This window comes from Balaenoptera borealis (assembly GCF_965194805.1).
Source record: "Balaenoptera borealis genome assembly, chromosome: 10".
Classification (NCBI taxonomy): Eukaryota; Metazoa; Chordata; class Mammalia; order Artiodactyla; family Balaenopteridae; genus Balaenoptera; species Balaenoptera borealis.
Window position 1 is genome coordinate 93360853 of NC_138874.1, and position 22347 is coordinate 93383199.

General features: G+C 54.9%; 1 protein-coding gene across 6 annotated transcripts in view; it reads right to left on the reverse strand.

Moving 5' to 3' along the window:
- SH3PXD2A (SH3 and PX domains 2A) overlaps positions 1-22347 on the reverse strand; it is a 241159-nt gene that overhangs the window by 28481 nt on the left and 190331 nt on the right. For all 6 annotated transcript variants that reach the window (XR_014249245.1, XM_082408274.1, XM_082408273.1 and 3 more), the window contains one exon: positions 848-961. Coding sequence is in view for 5 of the 6 variants with exons in the window: in XM_082408274.1 (XP_082264400.1) it covers positions 848-961 (114 nt within the window). In the remaining variant the exon portion in view is untranslated. The remainder of the gene's footprint in view (positions 1-847; positions 962-22347) is intronic.

Here is a 22347-nt window from a genome sequence, read left to right on the forward strand (position 1 = left end):
AGGCATGCATCCCCCTGGCTCTCAGATGTGCCCATTTGGACGGTCCCCACTGACCGTTAGGGCAAGCGTTCCTGCTGCCAGAATAAGGGAGGTTTGGAAGTCACTAGGAGTGGGCAGCCGGGAACGGGGTGGCTCAGACTCGCTGGGCTCTGGCAGCCTGCTCTGGGGAATACCCAAGTCCACGGATAGGCTGACCAGGCCAGTGCTGGCTGGGGTTGGGAGGAGGGGCAGGCTCCTTGAAATGCATTGGAGAAAACCCCAGAAAAACCTCACCAGGTCAGAGCTAATGAGAGAGGCTGACGGTGCAGGGGCTGGAGGCATCCCTGGGTTCCTGCAACACTGAGAAATGATTCACAGACCTGCCTTCCATGTCTGCACCCCTGACCGGGATAACAGGCACCTGGAAGAGAGGCCTCTGAACAGACTGTGCACGGCAGGAAGTTGTGTGCACACAGTCCCTTTGGGGTCGTCCCTGTCGCAGAGAGCACAGTGTGGGGTGAGGAGGGCAAAGGTAGATCTCTGTGGGGACCCCCAGAGGAACCCAGGCCTGCTGGTGGGGAGAGAGACCAGCCCTAAGACCGTTCTCCCCAATCTCTGCCCCAAAGTTGCCAAAGCCTGAGATCCACACCCCAAGGGAATCTCCCCTCTAATTTTAGCCCCATGTGGGACCAGTAAGGACAGACCTGGCATTGGAGGTGAGCTTGTGGGTTGGCCTCAGTGACATGGGATCCTGGGAGAAGCAGGGGGGAAACATGATGCATATCATTTTAGAGTTTCTGATGGTTTTAGGGAGAAGGGTGGGAAAGCTGCGTCATCTCCCCGACCCCTTGAACCCGCAGGCGCTTACCTTCCCCAGTCTTGGAGGTGTTGATATCTGAGTCGTCCCGAGTACCATTCTGGGCCTCCAGGTAGGTGGCAGGGACCCAGCCCTGTTCCTCAGAGGTGCTCACGAACCACCAGCCTGCAGTGGGGACGAGAGAGCAGCCATGAGAGCCCGGCAGATGGCAGAGGTGGATGGGGCCAGGACGAGGAGGGAAGGAGCAGCGTGGAGGGGAGGGCACAGAGCCACACAGCCTGGGTGCCTGGCAAACGTCTTGCCCACGTCCAGCCTCCTGGAGCCCAGGCTCCTCGTTGAGAAAGAAGAAACCAACACGCTCCCTGAGAAGAGGGCCTGATGGACTGCAATCCACTCACACAGACATCTGATAACAAAAAAAAATGGAAAATGAAATTGACACAATGACATGCCCAACACGTGAAAGTTATCTTGCAGGAAAGGTCAAGGGAGCTCCGACCAAACACAGAGATGGTGTAGGGTCTTTCAAGCCCACTAGGACCACCGTGTGACCTGGAGTTGGGACCACTTTCTCTGCTTTTAAAGGCACCTGGGGGTAAAGGCCTCACAGATACGTTCTGATGGTCACTGCTCCTGCTTCCCACCTCGGGTCAGTGGTATTTTCACATTGGTGCTACTCACAGCTGCCCTTCAGTATGTTGACAACTCAATCACAGTAAGTGGGCACTGCACCCTTGAGTGACCCTTGAGGGTTGTGGCCAAGTGATAACGGCTCATTCATTTTCTTTCCCCTTTGTTGGCTCGTTCATTCATCATTCAAACAAACACTGAGCAAAGTACTCCAAACTTGGGAGCCTTGGGACTCCACTACTTGCCTCCAAAGCCATTTTGGCACCAGTTCTCTTTTCTGTCCGTGACAGAGCTCAGCATTTCCAAACCTGGACTGTAGCCTGTCAGGAGACCCCAGGGTTCCTCCCTGGCCAGCACTGAGGCCCCATCACCACGTGGCCACAGCAGTGAGTGGCTGCCCGAGGAGGGGGCACAAGGGGACCTCCAGGCGCTCCCAGCTGGGCTTAGCCCTGGGAGGTGGAGGAGGTTGCCTGGGGGCTGCTGTGACAGCAGTGGAGAGGGACGGAGGACAGAAGCCCCACCACTGCACAGGACCGCAGCACCCAGGGTCAGCACCTAGGTCTTCAACTTCCGATGCTCCATGTCACAGGCCTGGGAGAGCAAACAGCCGGTGGTCTAGTCTTGAATGCCCACTGCACCCCACCCTTTCCAGGAAGTTCCACAACACTCTGCGTGCAGCTCTGCAAAACCTATGAAACACCATGACAGCTGTATGATACCATAATGTTGGATACATGTCCTTATACATTTGTCCACACCCACAGAACGTCTAGCACCAAGAGCGAACCCTAATGTAAACTAGGGACTCTGGGTGACTAGGATGTGTCAGTGCAGGTTCATCAGTTGTAACAAATGCACCACTCTGGTGTGGTAGGTTGAGGATGGGGCAGGCTGTGCGTGCGCGGGGGCAGGTGTATATGAGACACCTCGGTATCTTCCACTCAATTTTCCTGGGAACTTAAACTGCTCTAAAAAAACCAAAGTCTTTAAAAAAAAAAAAAAAAAAGTTAAAGTCTCAGACAACCGTCTGGACTTCTGCGGTCCAGCCCTTAGCTGGGTCACTGCCCCTCCGGAACCTGGGATAGATGCCTTCTTTCCCTCCCTCTGCCAGATTCAGGTCAATTCCCTTGTCCTTCCCCCAAGTGGGATGGGTGTGGGCCACCTTCACAACACCCATGGCCACGTGCACCCTCTGGGCCTACCTGCCTGGGGCAGCACCGCCATCCTCCCTGACGCCCAGGCCACAGCACCGCAGCTGCTCAGGAGGCTGTGGCTGAGAGACCCCAAAGAAGCCAGAGGGGTCTCTGCCTGGGATGTCCCCTCCCCTTCTCGCAGGCTCTGGGGGAACACTCTCAGGAACCCCAACAGTCTCTGCCAAGAGGCCCCGGGCCCAGTGTTCTTCCACAGAGCCCGACTGGAGGTCACGGGACAGAGCTCCCGACCGGAGGTCACGGGACAGAGCTCCCGACCGGAGGTCACGGGACAGAGCTCCCGACTGGAGGTCACGGGACAGAGCTCCCGACCTCATAGAGGCTCCTGCCCTGCGGCCCTGCCTCCTAGGCCACAGACGTCATTCTGACTGGTCTGCCACTTCCCCGGACACTGTAATGGTTCAGGGGCTTTTCCAGGAACTGACATGGGTGCTCTGGCGACCTGAACCCTAAATCCCACGTTAACCAAGAATCGCAGAGGTGTGTGGGAAGAGATGTCCTGAGAGTTAAGTCAATAAAACAAAGTCAGGAGATGGAGAAAGTCAGTCCTGATGACCATCACTTGACCCTGGGGTGCAGGTGCGCTAAAGCTAGACCGCCCTGTTGGACTTGCTAATTACAGTGAGCCAGTGACCTTCCTGGGCTGTTCAACTGAGCCAGAGTGGGTTTCACTCACTCACTAATGCCATCCCTACCCAGCAATCAGCAAGGTTCCTAATCAAAGGTCCACCATCATGAGTCAAGTCTGGAGAACAAAACCCAAGCCCACTGGGCACCTGCCACCACAGATTTTGGCATGTAAAGATGAAGCCCTCTGAGCCACTCTGGGTAAGCGGTCCCTCCCCGACCTCCCGCTCACAGGATAAGCTCCAAGAGCTCCAAAGAGCAGGCACCACAATTCCCAACTTGGAGTCACTTTTGGGAGGGTCTGGAAGGCTGAGGCTCTCACATGCCTGCCCAGGTCCAGGTCCCAATGCCAAAAGCTCAAAGGTTTTGGTTACCACACCCTCCAGACCCTCACCGAACTGTGTCCGGGGAGACGAAAGACCAGTTCCAGCCTCCAAAGCCAAGCCAAGTTCCAGTAGGCCAAGGAAGTGCTCTGAAGGCCTAGTCTCAAAGGGAAGCTCTTCTTCCCAGCAGAGGGTTTCCCCAGGATGGGCCCGGGCTGGGGCCAGGGACCTTATTGTCATCAGACAGAACAGGGATGTGCCTGGAGAAACAGCGGAGCTTGGATGCATGTGTCTCGTGGAGGATTTGCCAAGATCTCTCCCACGCCCAGCCCCTCTCGGCCTCTCTTTCTACACCAAGGTGTGTCCACTGCCAACTCCATCCTCTGAAACAACCTACTTGCTGTCTCAGTGGGAGCATCGTCTCTCCTTTCCTTGTGTGACCCCATGGCTTCCCAGGAAAGAAGGCGACTTGGTGATCTCCTGGATGGCTGGGCTGACTGTCTCCTAAGTCCTCTCTCTACTTCTGGAATCTGGGCTCCAAAGTCATGCTCAGCAGAGGTGAACGAGGCAAGCCCCTCCATGGGTACCAGGAGGGCTTGCAGGGGATTTCTCCATCAGTCCCATCCAAGCTTGTCTGTGTCCTCACATGTGTGAAGCAAGCCCACTAGCCTGCTGACCTCTTGCTGTCCCCTCTCCTGACCTCTTCCCATGGCCATCTCCAGACCAGGGCCCTGCATGGACCTTTCTCCTTGGCTCCAAGGGCCTCATAATCCCAGGATTTAGGGCTCTTTTCTGCTGGTGGCATCGCTTCCCCTCCCTCCTAACTTCACCCTTTGGGAACCTTCCATGTACTTTCTGCTCCCTCCCTCCCCCCAGGAGCCAGAGATCGGTGATGGAGGGATGGATCTGGACTTGTCTGTGCAGAGAATCTCCCAGGGGCAGGGCAGGGCTGGCCCTCCTCCTACCTCTGCTGCATAGGCCTGGCACTCAGGGTGAGCTGGGCAGGGACTTGCCGAGGGGCCGAGAGTGTGGCCGAGGTGCCCAATGGGCAGGGCGGCACAATGGTCTGCGCCTCACACCACCTGGGTGCCCCCTTGGAGGTGCCCCTTGGAGGTGCCAGGGCTGTCTCTGAGTCCTTCCCACCTCAAAATCTCTGTTGCACCACGAGTTTCTATGGAGCGTGGGTCACATTACTGGCTGACTGTGATCATCGCACCTCAGAGCAGCAACTTAGGATCCTGTTCTCCTGCTGCACTCCCAAGACTTGGGGCTGAGACTCTCACCATCCTCACGGCTTTGTGGACCTGCCGACCTTGCCCGAGAACACTGGCCTGGACTTCCACTCCAGCCCTGACACACGCAGAGCTGGGCTGTGTGGCTTCAAGTCTCAGGTCCCTCCTGCACCAGACCCTGCAGAGAAGAGCTTGCCACTGGCTGGGCTGTAGGCACCTCCGCGAAGCAAAGGTAGACAGGCTCAGTCACCGCCCAGGCAGGCGTGGCTGAACAGGGGCAGAGGTGCCTACCCAGCTACACGCAGACCTCCTGGGAGCCCTGGCACGAGTCACACAGTTGGGCCTCTGGGGGAGGCTCCCGGGGCCTGCACCCACCCACAGCTGCTGACAGGCCTCTCCCAGATGCCAGCAGCTCAGACGTCAAATGCTGCAACTGGGGCTCCTGACCAAGGCCACTGCCGCTCCACCAAGGAGCAATTAGAGCCTGAACCACCGTGGGGGCAGCCCAGCTGGCCAAGAGGACTCAGGCGTCAGCCAGACCTCGGGGCTCCCAGGCTCCCCTCCAGCACACATCGTGTCCTCGTTCCTGCAGAGGCACATAGTGGGAGGTAGGTTATATCCACAGACACACGCGTGGATGGCTGCCTGTGCACCTGGAACAGAGGTGTGTCTGTACATGCATCACATGATGATGATTACGGTCAGACGCTGAGAAGGGCACTCTGTCAGGAGCTAACGTTACACACATTACTTGATTTAATCTTCAAGAACCTTATGTTTTACTATCGTCATCATTCCCACTTGACAGATGTGGAAACTGAGGCAGAATAGATCACAATTAGGAAGACGCAGAGCTGGACTCAAAACCAAGTAGTCCAGGGCTTCCCTGGTGGCGCAGTGGTTGAGAGTCTGCCTGCCGATGCAGGGGACACGGGTTCGAGCCCTGGTCTGGGAAGATTCCACATGCCGCGGAGCAACTGGGCCCGTGAGCCACAACTACTGAGCCTGCACGTCTGGAGCCGTTCTCTGCAACGAAAGGCTGCGAGAGTGAGAGTCCCGCGCACCGCGATGAAGAGTGGCCCCAGCTCGCCGCAACTGGAGAAAGCCCTCGCACAGAAACGAAGACCCAACACAGCCAAAAATAAATAAATAAATAAATAAATAAATAAATAAATAAATAAATAAATAAATAAATAAATAAATAAAACAAAAACAAAAACAAAAACAAGCAGTCCAGCTTCACGACCCATATTCTTAACCACCACAGAAGTGGATTAGGTGCACATCTGTGGTATGCAAGTGCACAGGGGTGACTCCCTGAGAACGAGTGTCCCTGAATACTGGTGCTTTATATATGTGCCACCTGTGAGTGGGTATGTCCACGTCGCTGAGTGTTTGCTTTCTGTGCGTACACCATGAGTCGAGTCGCAGGTTTGAGAGTCTATGTCTACAGGTGAGGATCCTCTGGGGGTAGAGGGTAGTAATTAGGAATCTAGGGTCAGAAAGACTCAAATTCAGGTCCTGGCATGCAACTTCCTAGCTGTGTGATTTGGGGAAAATTACTAAACCTTTGTGAGCCTCAGTCTCCCCTCTCTGATATGGGAGTAGTAAGTTGAGCCCACCTCCCACGGTTGTTGAAATGAACAGATGAGACATAAGTAGCTTAGCTTGGGGCCTAGCACAGAGTAGGAGCTGAAAACCCTGAGCTCTGATCAGGGTGGTGGTGGGTATTTTGGTATTCTAGACTAACAGATTCAGCACCCATGGGTGGCCAGGTGGTGTGTGTGCCCAAGGAGTGTGTCAGGAGGTACTCAATACAGCTTGGTTAACTGATGTGTGTGTGTGTTTACTGCTATCTATGGAATTTGGGGGCTGTCTTCAGGGGTTTCAGAAGAATGGAAGGTGCTATCTTTTGCAATATGGCTTGCTCTTTTCTCAGCTGATGCAATGCATGATAGCAAGCATGGTGAGAAATGGGGCCGGGGGGAGATGTCCCTGGGGTTTTCCTCCTTGCCCTACATGTCTCAGGGCCCCCTCGGCCTGGCTCCTGTCCTTCAGCTCACACAGCTCCCCAGCACAGAGGTCCTGCAGCCTCCTTTCTCCTTTAGGAAGCCCTCCCTGACTGACCCCCAAGTCCCAATAGCATCCAAAGCATCACCCCCACAATTCACAGCAGCCTGTGCACTCTGAGAATAAGTCTTGTTGGGACTCTGTCGTGTCTATTTTGTCTCTAGGGCAGAGCTGAGCTTGCAGCAAGCACCACAGCAGATGAGGAAACTGAGGCACAGAGCCTAAGTGCTGGAGCCAAAGATCTGACTCTGAATCCCATCTTTGCCACTTCCATGCTCTGTGGCCTCAAGAAAGTGACTTAACCTTTCTGAGCCTTGGTTTCTTCATCTGTAAAATGGTAAGACTACCACACAGGCTAGCGTGAGGATGAGATAAAGAACATCGCGTGGGGCCTGGCACACCAGCAGGCGCCCATTAAATGGAAGCCATGAGCTTTACTCAACGAAGGGCTAAAGCCATACGACGTGGGAGGTAAGGTAGCCAGCACTCGTGGATGCCCAGGGACCGGCCTGAGCCACAATGTCTCACAATGTCTCATGTCCTTGGAAGATGGATCCAAACTCCAAGCTGGCCTGTGCTAGCCTTCCTCTTCTATCGTCCTAGCCTCCGTTCTTGGGAAAGGAAATTCAGCAAGGTTTTACTAAAGGACTGAGCTTTGGACTGATGAAGTGGCCATACCTGTGCCCAGTTGGGGGCAGTTGTTCCCCGACAGGCTGTCAGACTTGGCCTTTCCCCAAGAAGTCAACCCTGGTTCCCAGGCAAGACGGGAGCAGGCTCTTTTTTGTTGTGGGGGCAGAGGACTTAGTGGAACAGGAGTTGGTGGGGAGCCCCCAAGGGGCCTGGGCTAGCTGGGAGGCCCCTTACACACCCCGGCACCCCAGCCTGGCAGCCATGCTCTACCAGCGCCAGCCAGGCCACTGCTCAGGTAGGTCTTCCCAGCTGGAGTGCCTTATGCTGAGATGCCCCCCAGATGGGGCACGAGAGGGCTACCATGTCCATTCTTTTGAATGGGGAACTGCAAGCTGATGTCCAGGAGCACTAAGATGCTGGACGTACAGGAGAAGGCTTCCTTCTGGCGGCTCCAGGCTAAGCCCCCAGGCTGGGGATGTCGTCTGGGAGCTGAACTGGCCAAGCGTCCGAGAGCTGCCTCACCCTGGCCCCTCCTTCTGTGAGGACCGCGTGTCCACAGTGCCAGGGAAGAACAGAATTCAGCGAGGCTGGCCTATAGGCCAGGGCCCAGCCCTCTCCAGGAGGCAAAGGCCCAGAAAGAACAGCAAGGTCACCTGTCATAGCATCTGACCCGCTCAGTGGGACTCACTAAAACCCACTTCATGATGGCTCACGCGCCGAGGGTGGGAGAAGGCAGCACCGGGTGGCCTGGCCAGCACCTCCAGCTCAGGGCAGCGCTGGAGGACTACCCATGCCAGGTGGGGCAGGGAGCCCCTCAGCCACAACAGGCAAAAGCTCGGGCCCAGAAGGCAGGGTCTCCCTCTGTCCAGGCTGAGCACAGTCTTTAGCTGTTTGGCCAATTTCAAAGCCCTTTCAAACTGACTCTAAGTGGGGCTTCCCAGCACTGACACTGGGGTGGAAAGGGTGGAGCTAGAAACAGAGTGAGGCAAGGACACACACACACACACGCACGCACGCACGCACGCGCACGGAGGGAGTCAGAGATGGAGACAGAGGGAGGGGATGGGAGGACTTGGGAGAGGGACTGGGGGCCTTAGCCTCTCTAGAAGGGGGTTGAGCCTGGCCAAGGGTGGCAGGAAGCGAGGGGCACTCCCAGGCCACTGCTGTCCCCAGGGTGACCAGGCCACAATGGCCTCCTTAATGAGAGTGGATAATGAGCTCATTAGGGCCAGAGGAGGCCAGCTGCATGCAATCAGCATGTTAATAAAGTCTTCTGAGGTCACGGCTCAGACTAGAACACGACAGCTGGTGGGGGAGGGGGACCCTGCTCCTCCCTCTCCCTCTGAAACTCCCCCTGTCCTTCGAGGCGCTGTCCTCCCTGAGGTCTCCCCACCCTGCTCACCCCAGGGCTCAGCCCGCAGGCACCTCTTAGCCCCTCTTCCAAGATAGACCTCAGTTTGGATCCTGGCTTCACCACGTGCTCACTGGTGACCAGGAACAGGTCTGACCTCCCTAGCACAATAGCATAAGCTGGGGGCTTCCCTGGTGGCGCAGTGGTTGAGAATCCGCCTGCCAGTGCAGGGGACACGGGTTCGAGCCCTGGTCTGGGAAGATCCCACATGCCGCGGAGCAACTAGGCCCGTGAGCCACGACTACTGAGCCTGCGCGTCTGGAGCCCGTGCTCCGCAACAAGAGAGGCCGCGACAGTGAGAGGCCCGCGCACCGCGATGAAGAGTGGCCCCCGCTCGCCGCAATTAGAGAAAGCCCTCGCACAGAAACGAAGACCCAACACAGCCAAAAAGAAAATAATTAATTAATTAATTAATTAAAAAATAGTATGAGCTGCCCATAGGGTTGCCTGGCATCCTGTGGTGCACTTGGGCTGGTGCATTGAAGACACACGGTGTACTCAACAACCAGCCTTTACTGAGCACCTGGCATGTGCCAAGCCCTGTTCTAGGCATCGGGGTGCTGCAGAGAACCACCCCCAGTCAGGACGCAGGCTCTCCTCCTCTATCTCCCCCTGCACGGCACCCAAGATGGGCGCAGACACAACCTGTGCACTGGCGCTGGGGCCAGCGAGAAGGCGGGGCTGCCTCCCACTAGCCCTGGGCGCCCACCCAGAGGATATCGGGCAGGATGAGACAGACTGGGCGGAGTTTGGAACACAGCAGCCTTGAGGTAACCTCCGAGCCTGCCTTTTCTTCCCCGCCTGGTCCTTCACATGGTCTGACCCAGGGTATCTGTGTGTGCAGTGCTACTGTATGCCCAGGCCTATGCGAGGGCTTCTGTGTGCGGGCGGGCAAGGGGTGATGGAGCCAGGAGCAGAGGCACAGTCCCAGGCCTCGAATACCTGCCCCCATTCTCCGTGTACGCTTGGCTCAGGCTTTGGCCCCTTCCTGAGAGTGAAATGTCCAGGCATTCTCGTGTCCTTTCCTTGGAGTGGTTTGGAGAAGGGGACGAAGAATCTGGGGGCACCGAATGGTGGACGGAGGGGAGATGCTGAGGACGAAGGGGGCTGAAGGGGGCCTGGCCAGGCACATGTCACCAGCCCTGCCCACCTGGCCACACTACACCTGGCACAAGGCTGTGCCTTAAGGGACCGCTTCTGCCCTGATCCCCTTCCCATAACCTTGGGGCAGATCTGAGGCTTCTACCTGAGAGCGGCCAGAGATGTGGGAAATGCAGGCCGTCCACGGCATGCTGTGCCTTTAAGAACAAAGAAAGGAGGCCACCCTGGGCCAGGCCTCCCCTGGTCAGAAGGCTCTGTCACTGCGGCCTCTTGCCAAGACACACTCCAGCTCACAGCACGTGGCCTCTACAGTCCAAAGCAAACAGGAGCGGGTGACAGTCCCTCCTAGTCTCCCGCCTCCTCGGAGAGGCTCCCCTAGCCCCTCTCAAAGTACCTCCACAGCCCCTGCCTTCCTGCCTGACCCATTCCTCTGGTCCCACCTGTGGCCCCTACCCTCCTCTCTGTTGCCCACAGCCTCCCCTTCCCCCAGATGGGGCTCTCAGGCCACCAGGGCCCCAGAACCTTCCCTGGGCGCCTGAGGCCTGAATTCCAAGACCATTAGCACAGGCTGTTACGTCACAGTTTGGAAGGCTCTGTAGATCCGTGGCAAGAAGACAGCAAGAACTGGGCCGCTGCCACTCCTCCCCCAACCCTGCTCCAGTCTGCCCACTGCACCGGACGAGCCCAGAAGTCCAGCGCTGGGTCTGGGCAGGCCAAGGTCATGAGCGAGGCACCCAGCAGAAGGCAGAGAGGGGGCACATGCGAAAACGATGGGTAGAGGAGAATCATGTCTGTAAGCAAGGGCTCTAGAGTGAGGTTGCCTGGGTTTAAATCCCAGCTCTGCTGCTTACTAGAGCTGCATGATTTTGAGCAATCGCCTCAATTTCCTCGACTGTAAAACGGACCTATAGTATGCCTACATCTCACTGTATTGGTGGATGAGTAAATCTATGAAAAGGGTTCGGAATAGTGCCTGGTTCCTAGCAAGGCGCACCAAAGAGCTATCACTAAAGTTTAAGTGCAAACCACAGCGAATTTTAAAGAAGGAACCAAGACCTCAATGCCTCTCAATGACTGGTGTCAGGGTTGGGCAGGGAGGCAGGTGGTCTTAGGTGTCTGGAGTTTCTTGGAGAGAAAGCCTCTTGGTGTCACTGTTACTTGGCCTTGACCTTAGAAGGTCTCTACTGAAGATCTGGTTCTGTGCTTGGCACAGGTTGGGGGCGGGGACAGGGCGACCCAGGCAGCCTCATGCCTTAGACACAGTGATTGTTGATGCAACATTTGAGGAAACTGCAGACATCAGAGATGAAACTGAGTAGTCAGGGAAGAACTCCTAGAAGAGAGGAGACCTGAACTGAACCTCAGATTAAATCTGGAGGGAAGGAAGGAGGGGAGACGGCAATCTGGCGGGAGGAACAGGATGGGCAGGTAATGGGAGTACATGCAGCCCCAACCAGTAATGCTCACCATGCTTCACGGTGGGGATTCTTCCAGATGACAGTGAGAGGGGCAATCACCTTCAATGTCACTGTCCTCCAACTACCCTGAACAGAAGGTGGCTCAGGAGGGTAGGATTGCAAAAAGGTATTTTCTGCCATGATTGTAAAGGATGCAAACGGTGGGCGAGACGTGGCTCTGCAGGGTGAGTGAGGCATTCAGACGGAGGGAGGGGCGGCAGCGAGAAAAACAGAGAAGGGAGGTGTGGACCTCTCAGAATCACAGGAAGGTTAAAGTCTCACATGTGGATCCCTGAAAAAATGTTCAGGGCAACAAAAGGGTGTTTCCCCTGGTGTTCCAGGCAAGAGGGAGAGTAAGAAAGAGGGAAGTTGGAAGAGACTGAGTGCGGGCGCAGACTGTGTGGCTCTATGGGGAAGGGGCCCTGCGGGGCACCTGTCCGAAGCTTGGCGTTTCCCCTCTGGAGTCAGGGGCTCACACTGGAGGGCACTGACCGAGAAGGTGGCGGGCAAATGGCCGCAAGGCGGAGATGGAGGTGGCACGGACAGCTGCCCTCCGCGAGCTCTCACTAGCTGGCGTGAGAAAAGGCCAGAGAGCACTTGACCGAGAGCCTGCCAGGCCACCGTGAGCAGCCCTGAAAGACGCGGAGGTGGGAGCGAGGCCAGAGGATGCAGAATGGGCCACAGTCCCAACTTTCGAAGCAGAAGGTAGATTCCAGAGTAGAGGTGACCTCAATATGGGTCCTGATGAAGGGAAACCTGGGTTCCCTGAGGGGTGGCTGGAGAGCCTGGAAAGCGGTTCTGAGCATGACCAAGGCAGCCCTGAGTAGAGGCAACAGGAAGGAAGGGGGCCAGACCATGTGGGATTCTGGTAAGACAGGAACTGCTGGCCCGGCGGGTCTGGGATGTGTCACAGCTGAGCCACCTGGACCTTGGGGCTCTCATGATCCTTCTGGGGGCTGCAGGGCCACAGCGATAGATTCGCAGCTGATGGCCGACCACAGAGGTCACATCCAAAGAGGGCGTGACAACTCACTGGTTACACCCACTGGGAACCTGTGCCGTTGGATGTTTTAATCAGACATAGTACAAGGACGGAAGCTGTGTTGGCCGCACCATCTCATTTAGTAAAAGCTGTGCCAGGATCAGGAGCCAAAAAAAAAAAAAGATCTGAACAGATGGTAATGACAGGTCAAATCTGACAAGAGAAAAGGAGTAAACAGAGAGACAAAAGGACATGGCTCAGGACAGCGGTGTTATACTTCACTGTCTAAACTTTTTGGAGTCTATGGGGGCGTTATTCATATTTATGCCAAAATACTAGGTGCCAGCTGGGAGTGTCTCAGGCATTTGGGTTGCATGTGTCACCCTACTTGGCAGCAAGGATGAGAAAGTTCCTGGAGTTTGGGGGGGTGGACCATAAGCCGGCGAAATCTTAGGCTGCGTTAGGAAGCACCCGGACTGGGTGACTTACCCAGGTGCTGGCTAAAACGGAGCAGGGCTGGGATGGGCACCCGCGTCTGGCTCCCAGTACAGCAGCCACGCGGCTCCGCTTAAAAACGACTCCAGCTGTTGCTACCTTCGCAGAAAGACACCAGCACCACCTGCTCTCTCTGTTAGGTTCCCTGAATTTCCATCTGACCAGTGAGCCGGGGAACCAGTCCCTCACCTGCTTCTCCTCCACTCGGCCAGTGTCCACAAAGCAGACCCAGTTCTCAGGAGAGTAGTGGGCATGGCCTTTCCCCCTCTTGCCATGCTCCCCCAGGAAGGGGCTAACGGGTGATTTCTGCCCCCGTCTCTAGGTAGCCTCTCCCTCACCCTCTCCGAGCCCACATAGCAGGGCAAGGCAGGGGCACCCTGGCTGACAGAGTTTTCTGGCACGAGATCTCACCCGAGGGCTCTGCCGGGAGAGAGTGACTTTGGATCAGCATTTCTGAAACCTCAGATACTTCCACACCATGGATGACTTTTGCCATATCCTTGAACTACATATACTGTGGTTCACATAGTAAATATATGTTTAAAGCAATCTCCCTTTGTTTTTTAACTTCAAGAAAATAATCTGTTTAGGAAACTTCGGATCGCCATCGTGAATAAACAATTAGGACCACCAGCCCCAACCATAAAATTACACAGAACAAAGCAACAGAGTAAATTCGAGCTGTGCTGTGACCGAAGAGGCTACGTCTGTAGCCTGCTTCCTTTTTGTTACAGAGGGAGATTTATTAGAGGGCGGTCAGAGAGAGTCGACCATCAGGCGGAGATAAATCAGGCTTGGAAGAGAACTGAAACAGGACAGGACAAAGTTTTTTTTCACCGTGTGTTGCGGAAATGTTTAATACTGCCTCTCTGTACCATCTAAAAGCACCCTGTGTACCACAGTGTTGCGCGGGTGACCTTTTCAGGAAACCGATTTTGAGCTAGAACAATACTTGGTCATCCAAAATGGCTGACAAAAGAGGATGAAATATCCTCCCTAGTGAGATGAGGATATTAAGTAGCATGTACTTACCAGGGTTGTGCTGAGAAATCAAAAAGAAAAGAATGGGGGGCTTCCCTGGTGGCGCAGTGGTTGAGAGTCTGCCTGCCAATGCAGGGGACACGGGTTCGAGCCCTGGTCTGGGAAGATCCCACATGCCACGGAGCAACTGGGCCCGTGAGCCACAACTACTGAGCCTGCGTGTCTGGAGCCTGTGCTCCACAACAAGAGAGGCCGCGATGGTGAGAGGCCCGCGCACCGCGATGAAGAGTGGCCCCCGCTCGCCACAACTAGAGAAAGCCCTCGCACAGAAACGAAGACCCAACACAGCCATAAATAAATAAATAATTAAATAAATTGAAAAAAAGAAAAGAAAACAATGGGGGCCCCCTAGCAACGTTTCTGGTGTCTTATATGAGTATATCCAGTCTGGAGAAAAGAGCTGAGGGAACCCTCTGTAGCTGTTACCAGTCATTTGAAATATAAGGGGTTATCCTTATCTTTTTAACTAGCTTACTCCAGTGCCTAAGAAGTACACATGGATGAGTTTGTATACTTTTCCCCTTTTCTCTCTTTGCTAAAAACGGAGGCTTCTTGGTCCCAGAATTGAGGTGGTTTCAACTAAAAGCCTTAGACTGACAACCGTCCCCTCCCTTCTAGCTGAGTTCAGCCCCTCTTCAATTGGCACAAAAATAAACAGGGGCAATTGTAACTTTAAAGACCATGTCCATAAACAAGACAAACCCACTCCGCAATTTGTCTAGGGCATTCCTCCCTCCAAACCCTCCTCCTTTAATTTCTGGGGAATTTTAAATAGAGGTCTTGCAAAAACCTGCACCGCCCGACGTCAACAGCTCTCTGACAACGTGGATTCCTCCCCGTGGCGTGGGGAGCAGCCACCATGAATGCTGATGCTTTTCTAGGCTTCCTTCCCAGTTGGGATTTGGGAGCCATTGGTGTCACCCTAGGAGACTGTGGGAGAAGAATGGTACCCGGGAGTGTCCCGCCTGGGGTCCTGTAACTGTGATTCCCAAACCTCAGGCATTATAAAGCAGCAGGCATGCAATTAAACAGTCTGAGTAGCACCTGTACTAGTGTTTTCTTTAAAAAACAAACAAACAAACACGCCCTCTATCTTGCTTTTTTGTGCACACCCAGCAGAGCTCAGAAGCCCCAAATATGTTGGTCTTTCTGATCCATCACTGTGCCCGGGCCTCATCTTTCAAAACCATTACCTTTGCGAAGTTCCAGTGTCTCCCCATGAACTGCCCTTCTGCTCTCGTGCCCTTATGTTCCCCTGACACCCTGACCTTAGGTTTGGGTTGGCTGTCACCCCAGCTAGACCAAGAGCTCTTTGAGGACAAAGGCCAAGTCTTGCTCATCTTGGCGTCCTGTTGAGCTCCTGCCTGGCTCAGTGTTTGACAAAGAAGACTCAGTGAGCAGTTGTTGAACACGAAATGCAATGACAGATGGGCACAAGGCTTCCTCCACCTTGCCTGGCTTCTCCATCCACACCACAGTCCCTCCTGCTTCCCTTGGCCTCAGTTATCTCTGATTCCAGCCCCTGGGGTCAGCGCTGGGCATCTGCTCTACAGCTCCCATTCCTCTGGCCCCGGGGCCTTCTGCCGGGCTAGAGTCCAGCACAGCTCTTCAGCCCCTGGGCAGTGTTCCCTTCTCCGGTCCCCTAAATTGGGGAGGTACCTCTGATTCACAGCACCCTCAGCTCACCTGGAGGGATTTGCCCACAGGAACCTGAGACCGGGAGATTTCTGTTGCTTGTTGCCTAACTTGCCCAAGATCACCCAGTAAGCTAATGCTGCCACCCGTGAGCTCTCACAGTCTGCTCACACCTGACTGGGCCATTTTCATTTGGGCCTCTCCCCTCACAGGAATGGAAAAGCAAAGCTCAGGGAGGTCCCACAGGCCAAGCGCCAGGGACAAGCCCATGCCCTGGGTGAGGCTTCTGGAAGAATGCAGAGGGATTCTATGCACTAGCGGCCCCTCCCCAAGCCCACTCAAAGCAGCCTCATGGGCCGGCTGCAGACCTCCACTGGGACTCTTGGAGCCACAGTGTCTCATACGGGGAACACGAAGCCCTCCTCCATGGTGCGTGCAACTCATGGAGGGACCTCCGGAAAGAGCAGCCCCAGAGCCCTGCTGTCTCCAAGCCCCAGAGGGTGGGTGGGGAAAAAGCTACACAGAAGAAACAGCTTCTCCCACCATGGTGCTTCTGTCCTAGGGAACCAAAGAGGATTCACCAAGAGGCAGCAGAGTGTGCGGGGAAGACGCTGGCAAACTACCTTAACTCTCTGGGCCCCAACTTCCCACCTGTAAAATGGAAGTCATGCTACCTGTGCTTTACAGGGCGGGGGCGGTGATCACAGCACAGAGGTGTCTGGCTCACCATGTGATATATAGGAGGGGCTTCAGCAATCCCTTTCTTGCCTTTCCCAGAGTTTCTGCTATCAGTGGTATCCAGAAAGCAGCAAATGGGTTAAGTTGAGTCCGGAATACCCTGGGCCTAGGATGACCATCCTGGAGCCCAGCTGGGTTTGTATGATTTAGGAAGGTTCTCTCCCTGAGCTTCTCCTGCCTCTGGGCAATATCTTGTCTTCTTAGTTCCTAAGATGTGGTCTAATACAGCTCCTACCCCAATCCAAGGAGAAAAGGTCACACCCCTGGTCCAGCTGCCCCAGAGACTGCCTGTGGCCAGGTGTCTCATTCTAGTCGCACCACAGTTACAATGATTGGTCAGGCAGGAGTGACTGACACCCATGGACACCAATCAAGGAGCTCCTTCCACCTTTGCCCTGTCAATCTCTGGTGACCCTGCCCCCAACACTCAAAGGGGAAGGGTCTGCAGAGTCATCACCCCGCCTTCTGGCACACCAGCAATCGCAGTCCCCTCCTTCCCCATGAGACTGAAGGCTCCATGACATGGGGATCAAGCCATCCTTGCTCATCCCTGTGCCTCGATGTCTGGCGCATAGCAGAAGATAAAAGTTGGGGAATGAATGAGTGCCTCATTTCTAGCCCCTGACTACACACTCACTTAATCGCATGGTTTGGTTTTCTCCACTCTGAATGAGAGCCAGCCTGTGATCAACACCACACCAGGGTCAGCAGGAAGATCCTGGTACCGGATGGCAGAGAGAGAGGGTAGGAAGCTGGGAAGTCACTGACCTAGCCTGCCCTCCAGAACCCCATCTCCTGGCCTCCATGGGGTCATCCCACCACCACAGGGCCCTTGGAGGAGAGACTCTGTTCTAGAAGTGGTTCTAAGGTGGGGAGGCCTGGGTGGAATAAGATAACAGATGTCTGGGGATCGAGGTGGGCCTAGAAGAGTTCCCCCCTTTAAATATGCCTTTGCAGTGACAGGCCCAACACACCGCAGCTGAGTCCCAGCCCTCAGCGATGGCAGGCTCTAACTTCACTTCCCAGGAAGTGAGCAATATGGTCATCAGCTCCTGTTCCCCGGCCCTGGCCTGCCCCTTAGCCTAGGATGTGGGTGTCTCCATCCCCTCTCTCTGTCCTGGTCTCTGGATCAGAGTTCCTACCAAACCTGGCTCTGACACCATCTAGGCCCCTGAGGTGGGGGGACAGCCCCAAAGGGGCTAAGAGATCAGGGCATGGAGGGCAGGCTAGAATCCTCCTCCCAGCTGCCACATCAGCACCAACAAGACGCTCTGGCCCCACCAAAAGTGGAGGCTTTTTAAGTCCAAGGAGGCGAGTTTGTGTCAGCTGTGCAGTGAGGACTGGGACACAGGGCTGGCGTGGAAGCAGAAGAACGGGGTGAAGCACTCATCAGGGAGGCACTGCGGCAGCAGCCCTGGATGCTCCATCCCCCTGTGCAAAGCCCCGATGAAGAGGTCAGCTTCCTCTCCATCCTCCAAAGAACAGTCAGTTACAATCTGGCTCTGTTGGGCAAGGAGGTCCAGGCATTCACCACCTCTGGTTTTGCTCCCATTACCAAGGCTAGGGGGAAGCATGCCCCTCACAGTGTCAATACTCCAGGAGCAGTATTATGTACACCCAAGTGTGAAGGAGTTGATCTGATGCTTGCTGAGGAGGTGCTGGTCGAGGCAAGGGGAAGGGGATAAGAAGCAGGCCTCCTAGGGCTGGGTTGGGGCTAGGAGGGGTGAGAGTCCCATTATTTTGTTATCTTTACAGGCTGGTCAGGGTCTGCTCCAATATGCTAAGCCATTTTCATTATATCCCCACCCCACTGTGCTAAGTACATGGCAGACATGCAGAAAATGCCAGCTTAAATATGCAGAAGGGTCAAGATGCTTGGTTGGCGGGCAAGACGGAGGTGAGGATGCCCCAGGTAGACGAAAAAGACTCAGGGAAAATGGGCTTCTCCAGTTCACTTCAAGGAGGAACAGCAAACGGGCCGGGCAAACCCCTGCCCCCAAATGAGTGGATGTTGGTGGAACTCTCCTATGCTGGGCCTTCGGGACCCTGCGCTGGCTTGAATTTTGGCCTTTTTTTTAAGTCCCAGAGTGATTGCTTTCACAGACCTTGTTTAACTTGAGAAGGATGGGGGAGGAGGGGCAAGGAAAACTGCATTCTTCCCCATCAAAGCCAAGAGTCCAAAGTAAAACTTCTGGTTGTAACTGATCCTGGCCTGTTTGTGATTACGGCCCCTTGCTCGCTTTCTGGCAGAACAGCCCTGGAACCCCACAGCACGGCTGACGGGGAGAGACACCCCTCGCTCACTTGGATAATCTTGTCCTCGTCTGACATGACCAAAAAACATCTGTCAGCCTCTCTGCTTTCAGCAGTTCTCCAGGGCAACTCTTCAAAACACCACTTTATTTTAAAGGGAGGGAAAAAAAAAGCCACCCCCAATCCCTACCATAAAATTCCACAACACTAATCATATTCCTTCTGTTACCAGCACCATCCTGGAAAACACAGCAGCACCAGCTGTCCCATTGGCTGATGCAAATTGAAGGAGAGAGGAAGGCTCAGGATTGGACAATCGCCCACTTTTGCCTATCCCCTCCCTTTTATTAGTGGAGAACACACACACACACACACACACACACACACACACACACACACACACACACACACACACCCCTTTTGCTGTCATAGCACAGAAGTGGCTTAGCAAAGCTCAAGACTATTTCTCAGCTGTTCCCTCCCTGGAAATTTAATCTGTGGAGCATCTGGCCTCACAAAGCCCATTCCAAAGGTGTCCAGGAGCCCACAGGCCCTGTGATCATTACAAACCTAGGGATGTTTGTAGCCAGTGACCCATTTGGCTGCTTGGAGAGCTGGCTGAAAGTTGTCAGCATGGTCAGATTCCCCTTGTCTGCTCCCTCTAAGCTGAAACTGGCTTTTTCTTGGAGCCCCAGGGGTTAGAGGGGATCTTAGGAGTTCTGGAACTATGGAGATGAAAGGCCTGCTTCTTGCCTGGCTTGACAAAAGCATGATGGTCACGGGAATGGCAGAGCTTGGTATCTGGAAAGCAGCCGTGGCCACTGTCTTCACTCCGAATCACACCTCCCTTCTACAGGTGAGGAAAGTTGAAGCTCAGGAGGTAAAGAGACTTGCCTGAGATCAAGCCACCACTGGTTAGTGGGTGGCTGAGGTTGGAACCTAGATTGACTGAGATCCTCTCATGCAAAGCTTGTCATTCCTCCCACGAGGGCACACGGCCACTCTGCCCATTCAGATGACACCCCGAGCACGCTGCCAAGTGGCAACCCATTGACCCAATGCCTTGAGCAAGAAGTAGGTGGCTGGAACTGGCAGAAAGGGCACAAGAAGGTCACTTGGCCAGGCTACAGAGAAGCCTATAGCCAACACTGCAGGCACTGGGGCAGGGCCAAGATCCCAGGCCTTGCTGCGGGTGCATCCTGATGGCAGCAGCACAGAATTCTGCCTCAGTCAGAAGACGGTGAGCACGCTGAGCGGAGAGGAGGCCAGGGCTTTGCGAGGGCACCAGTTTGAAGTACAGAAAACAAACAAGAGAAGACAGAGTGTCCAGAAACACCAGGCCTGGAGGCCTGGCCAACCTCCACCGCCTTCCTCGGGGGGAGGGAGGAACGTAAGAGGTGGAGAAGGCAGTGCTTTGGACTGGTGGGGGGACAGCTAGCCAGTGGGATAGCCCCACTTAAACCCCGAGAAGTGGCGTTGCTGAAAGGGGGAGTCTGCGTTCAAGTTGGGGTGTCTGAAGATGACCTCACTGTGGGGGAAGGCACCTTGTCTGAAAAACGAGCCTGTTTGAGCGCAGGGGACGGGGGAGGACACACAGGGAGCGGCTCTCTCTTGGGTCTACCTCTGCTCTCTGTGTCCAGGCTCCAGCTGTAGCAGCAGGCTGAGGGGCCCAAGGTGGGGAGCTGAAGAGCCAGCTCACCTCCACCCCTCACCTGGGGGACAGGCTGGGCCTCAGTCAGTCAGGGGAGATGGGGTGCACCCAGCCCTGGGCGGGCAGTGCGGCCTCAGAGGAGATACCAGCATGCCTCGGAGACGGCACCTCTGCACCAATGGTCCCCAGCCATGTGGCAGCCCTGCCACAAACTCTGTGGGACACTGGGCAAGTGACTTCAGGCCCCCATTCCTCCTCTATCAAAGGGGGGTTCGGGCAGATGGTCAGAAATGTCTCCTGCAGCTTGTCTCCTGCCCCTGACATTTGAGGCGCTCAAGGCGCCCCTCTGGCCTGTTTATCGCTAGGGGAACGTCTCCTCTCGGGCAGCCCCGGCACCTGGCTGGATCCCCCTCATCTGTGCCATGCCACACCTTTGCACATGTCATTCACTTAGCTTGGAGCACTTTCCTCCTTCAGATCCTTGTTCAAGGCCTACTTTCTCCAGAAGACTTCTCTGACCACCCAACCCAGCCACTACCCCATCTCTGGACCTGACAGTATTCATGAAAGCCCAAGGCACCGGGAGCAGACTGTGTCTTCTGGTCCTGCCCTCCCGCCCCCTCAGTAATACCATCTGGCCCCAGCAGCACTGTGCTTTCTGCCTTGCGCATGGTAGGTGTGCTGTGAATGGGATGGACTCACTGCATCTGGGCCTTTACCCTGCAGGTAAGAGAGAGCCCTAGAATATCGTCACCTCCAGCAATGGGAAGATAGGGGCGATTACTTCAATGGAGTTCTTCATTGGGTCCTGTGGGGTTTGGGGCGGGGCCAGGACAGGCCTTATTTATTTGGACAAAGGGGAAGGCGTCCTGACCGGCATGACCCAGGCATAGCCCAGGCTCTGCTCTCACACCCTCAGTCCTGGTGAGCGGATCTCTGGTGAGATCCCAAGTGCCCTTGACCCATCCACCCATCCAGTGCAGCCCTGCCCCGTGGACCTGGCTGAGCCAAACACTGGAACACTCACAACTCTTCTGCAGGAAACTGAGCTAGCGAACTCCTCTTCCCTTTCATATTCCCTCTGCCCTACCCCTTGGCCTTGCTTCTACCCCAGCTGGGGCTTCAGCGGGACTGACCTCTGCTCTCCTGCTCTCTGTGGCCTGGAGAATTCACACAGCAGAGCGCTCTGGGGTTTGGCTTTTCAAAGAAGTAAAATCCACAAGGAAGAGAAATGCAAACACTGATTGCATTACAGATTTCCAAACACTGTACAAACAGCACTGGATAAATAGTGTGGAAGCCCATGCCCCACCTCCCAGCTGTGCAACCTCTGGGCAGGTCACTTAACCACTCTGGGTTTCAATTTCTGCCTGGAAAGGAGAGAATGCCAACATCTGCCGTTCCTCTTACCAAGATGTTGTAGAAACCACATGGTTTTATATCTTGTAAAACAAACTATTCTGATTCAGAAACACGTCACCTTGAAAAATGTGCCAAATCCCCTACTAGCTGGCATAAGCAGGCACTTGCTCCCCCGGTGGCTTTGACCTCCCCAATAATCCCCCTAGCACGAGTCTTCAGAGAATAGACATGCAGGCTTCAGGCCACTGGGCTTAGAACATCCCTTAAAACACAAGGTTCTGGGACACAGTGATCCAAGGGTGGCCAGTGGCAATGCCAATGGGCCAGATACAACAGGAGAGAGGGCCCCGCTATCACAGCACACCAGGCTCAGAAACCCACTCATGGTTCACTCACTTTGTGGCCAGTCCCTGGCTGATTCCTTCTCTGAGTCTGGCTTTCTATCACCTCCCATGGTGCCTGGGCCACTTCCCCACAATCCAGTCCAATAAAAGCTTACACAGGCAGATGCATTTTAGCATGAGGCTGAGAGGTCCCTGACTTAGAAGGGAATGTAGAGCTGGGGCTGAGACAATTAAATGAAATAACAACCCTTCCCCCCCTAATAATTCCATACAGCATATTCCAAACATAGATAGAAATGAAGTTTGGGGTTACATGAGCCAGAAGCTTCCCTCCACTTCCGGGGATTCGACAGCTCAG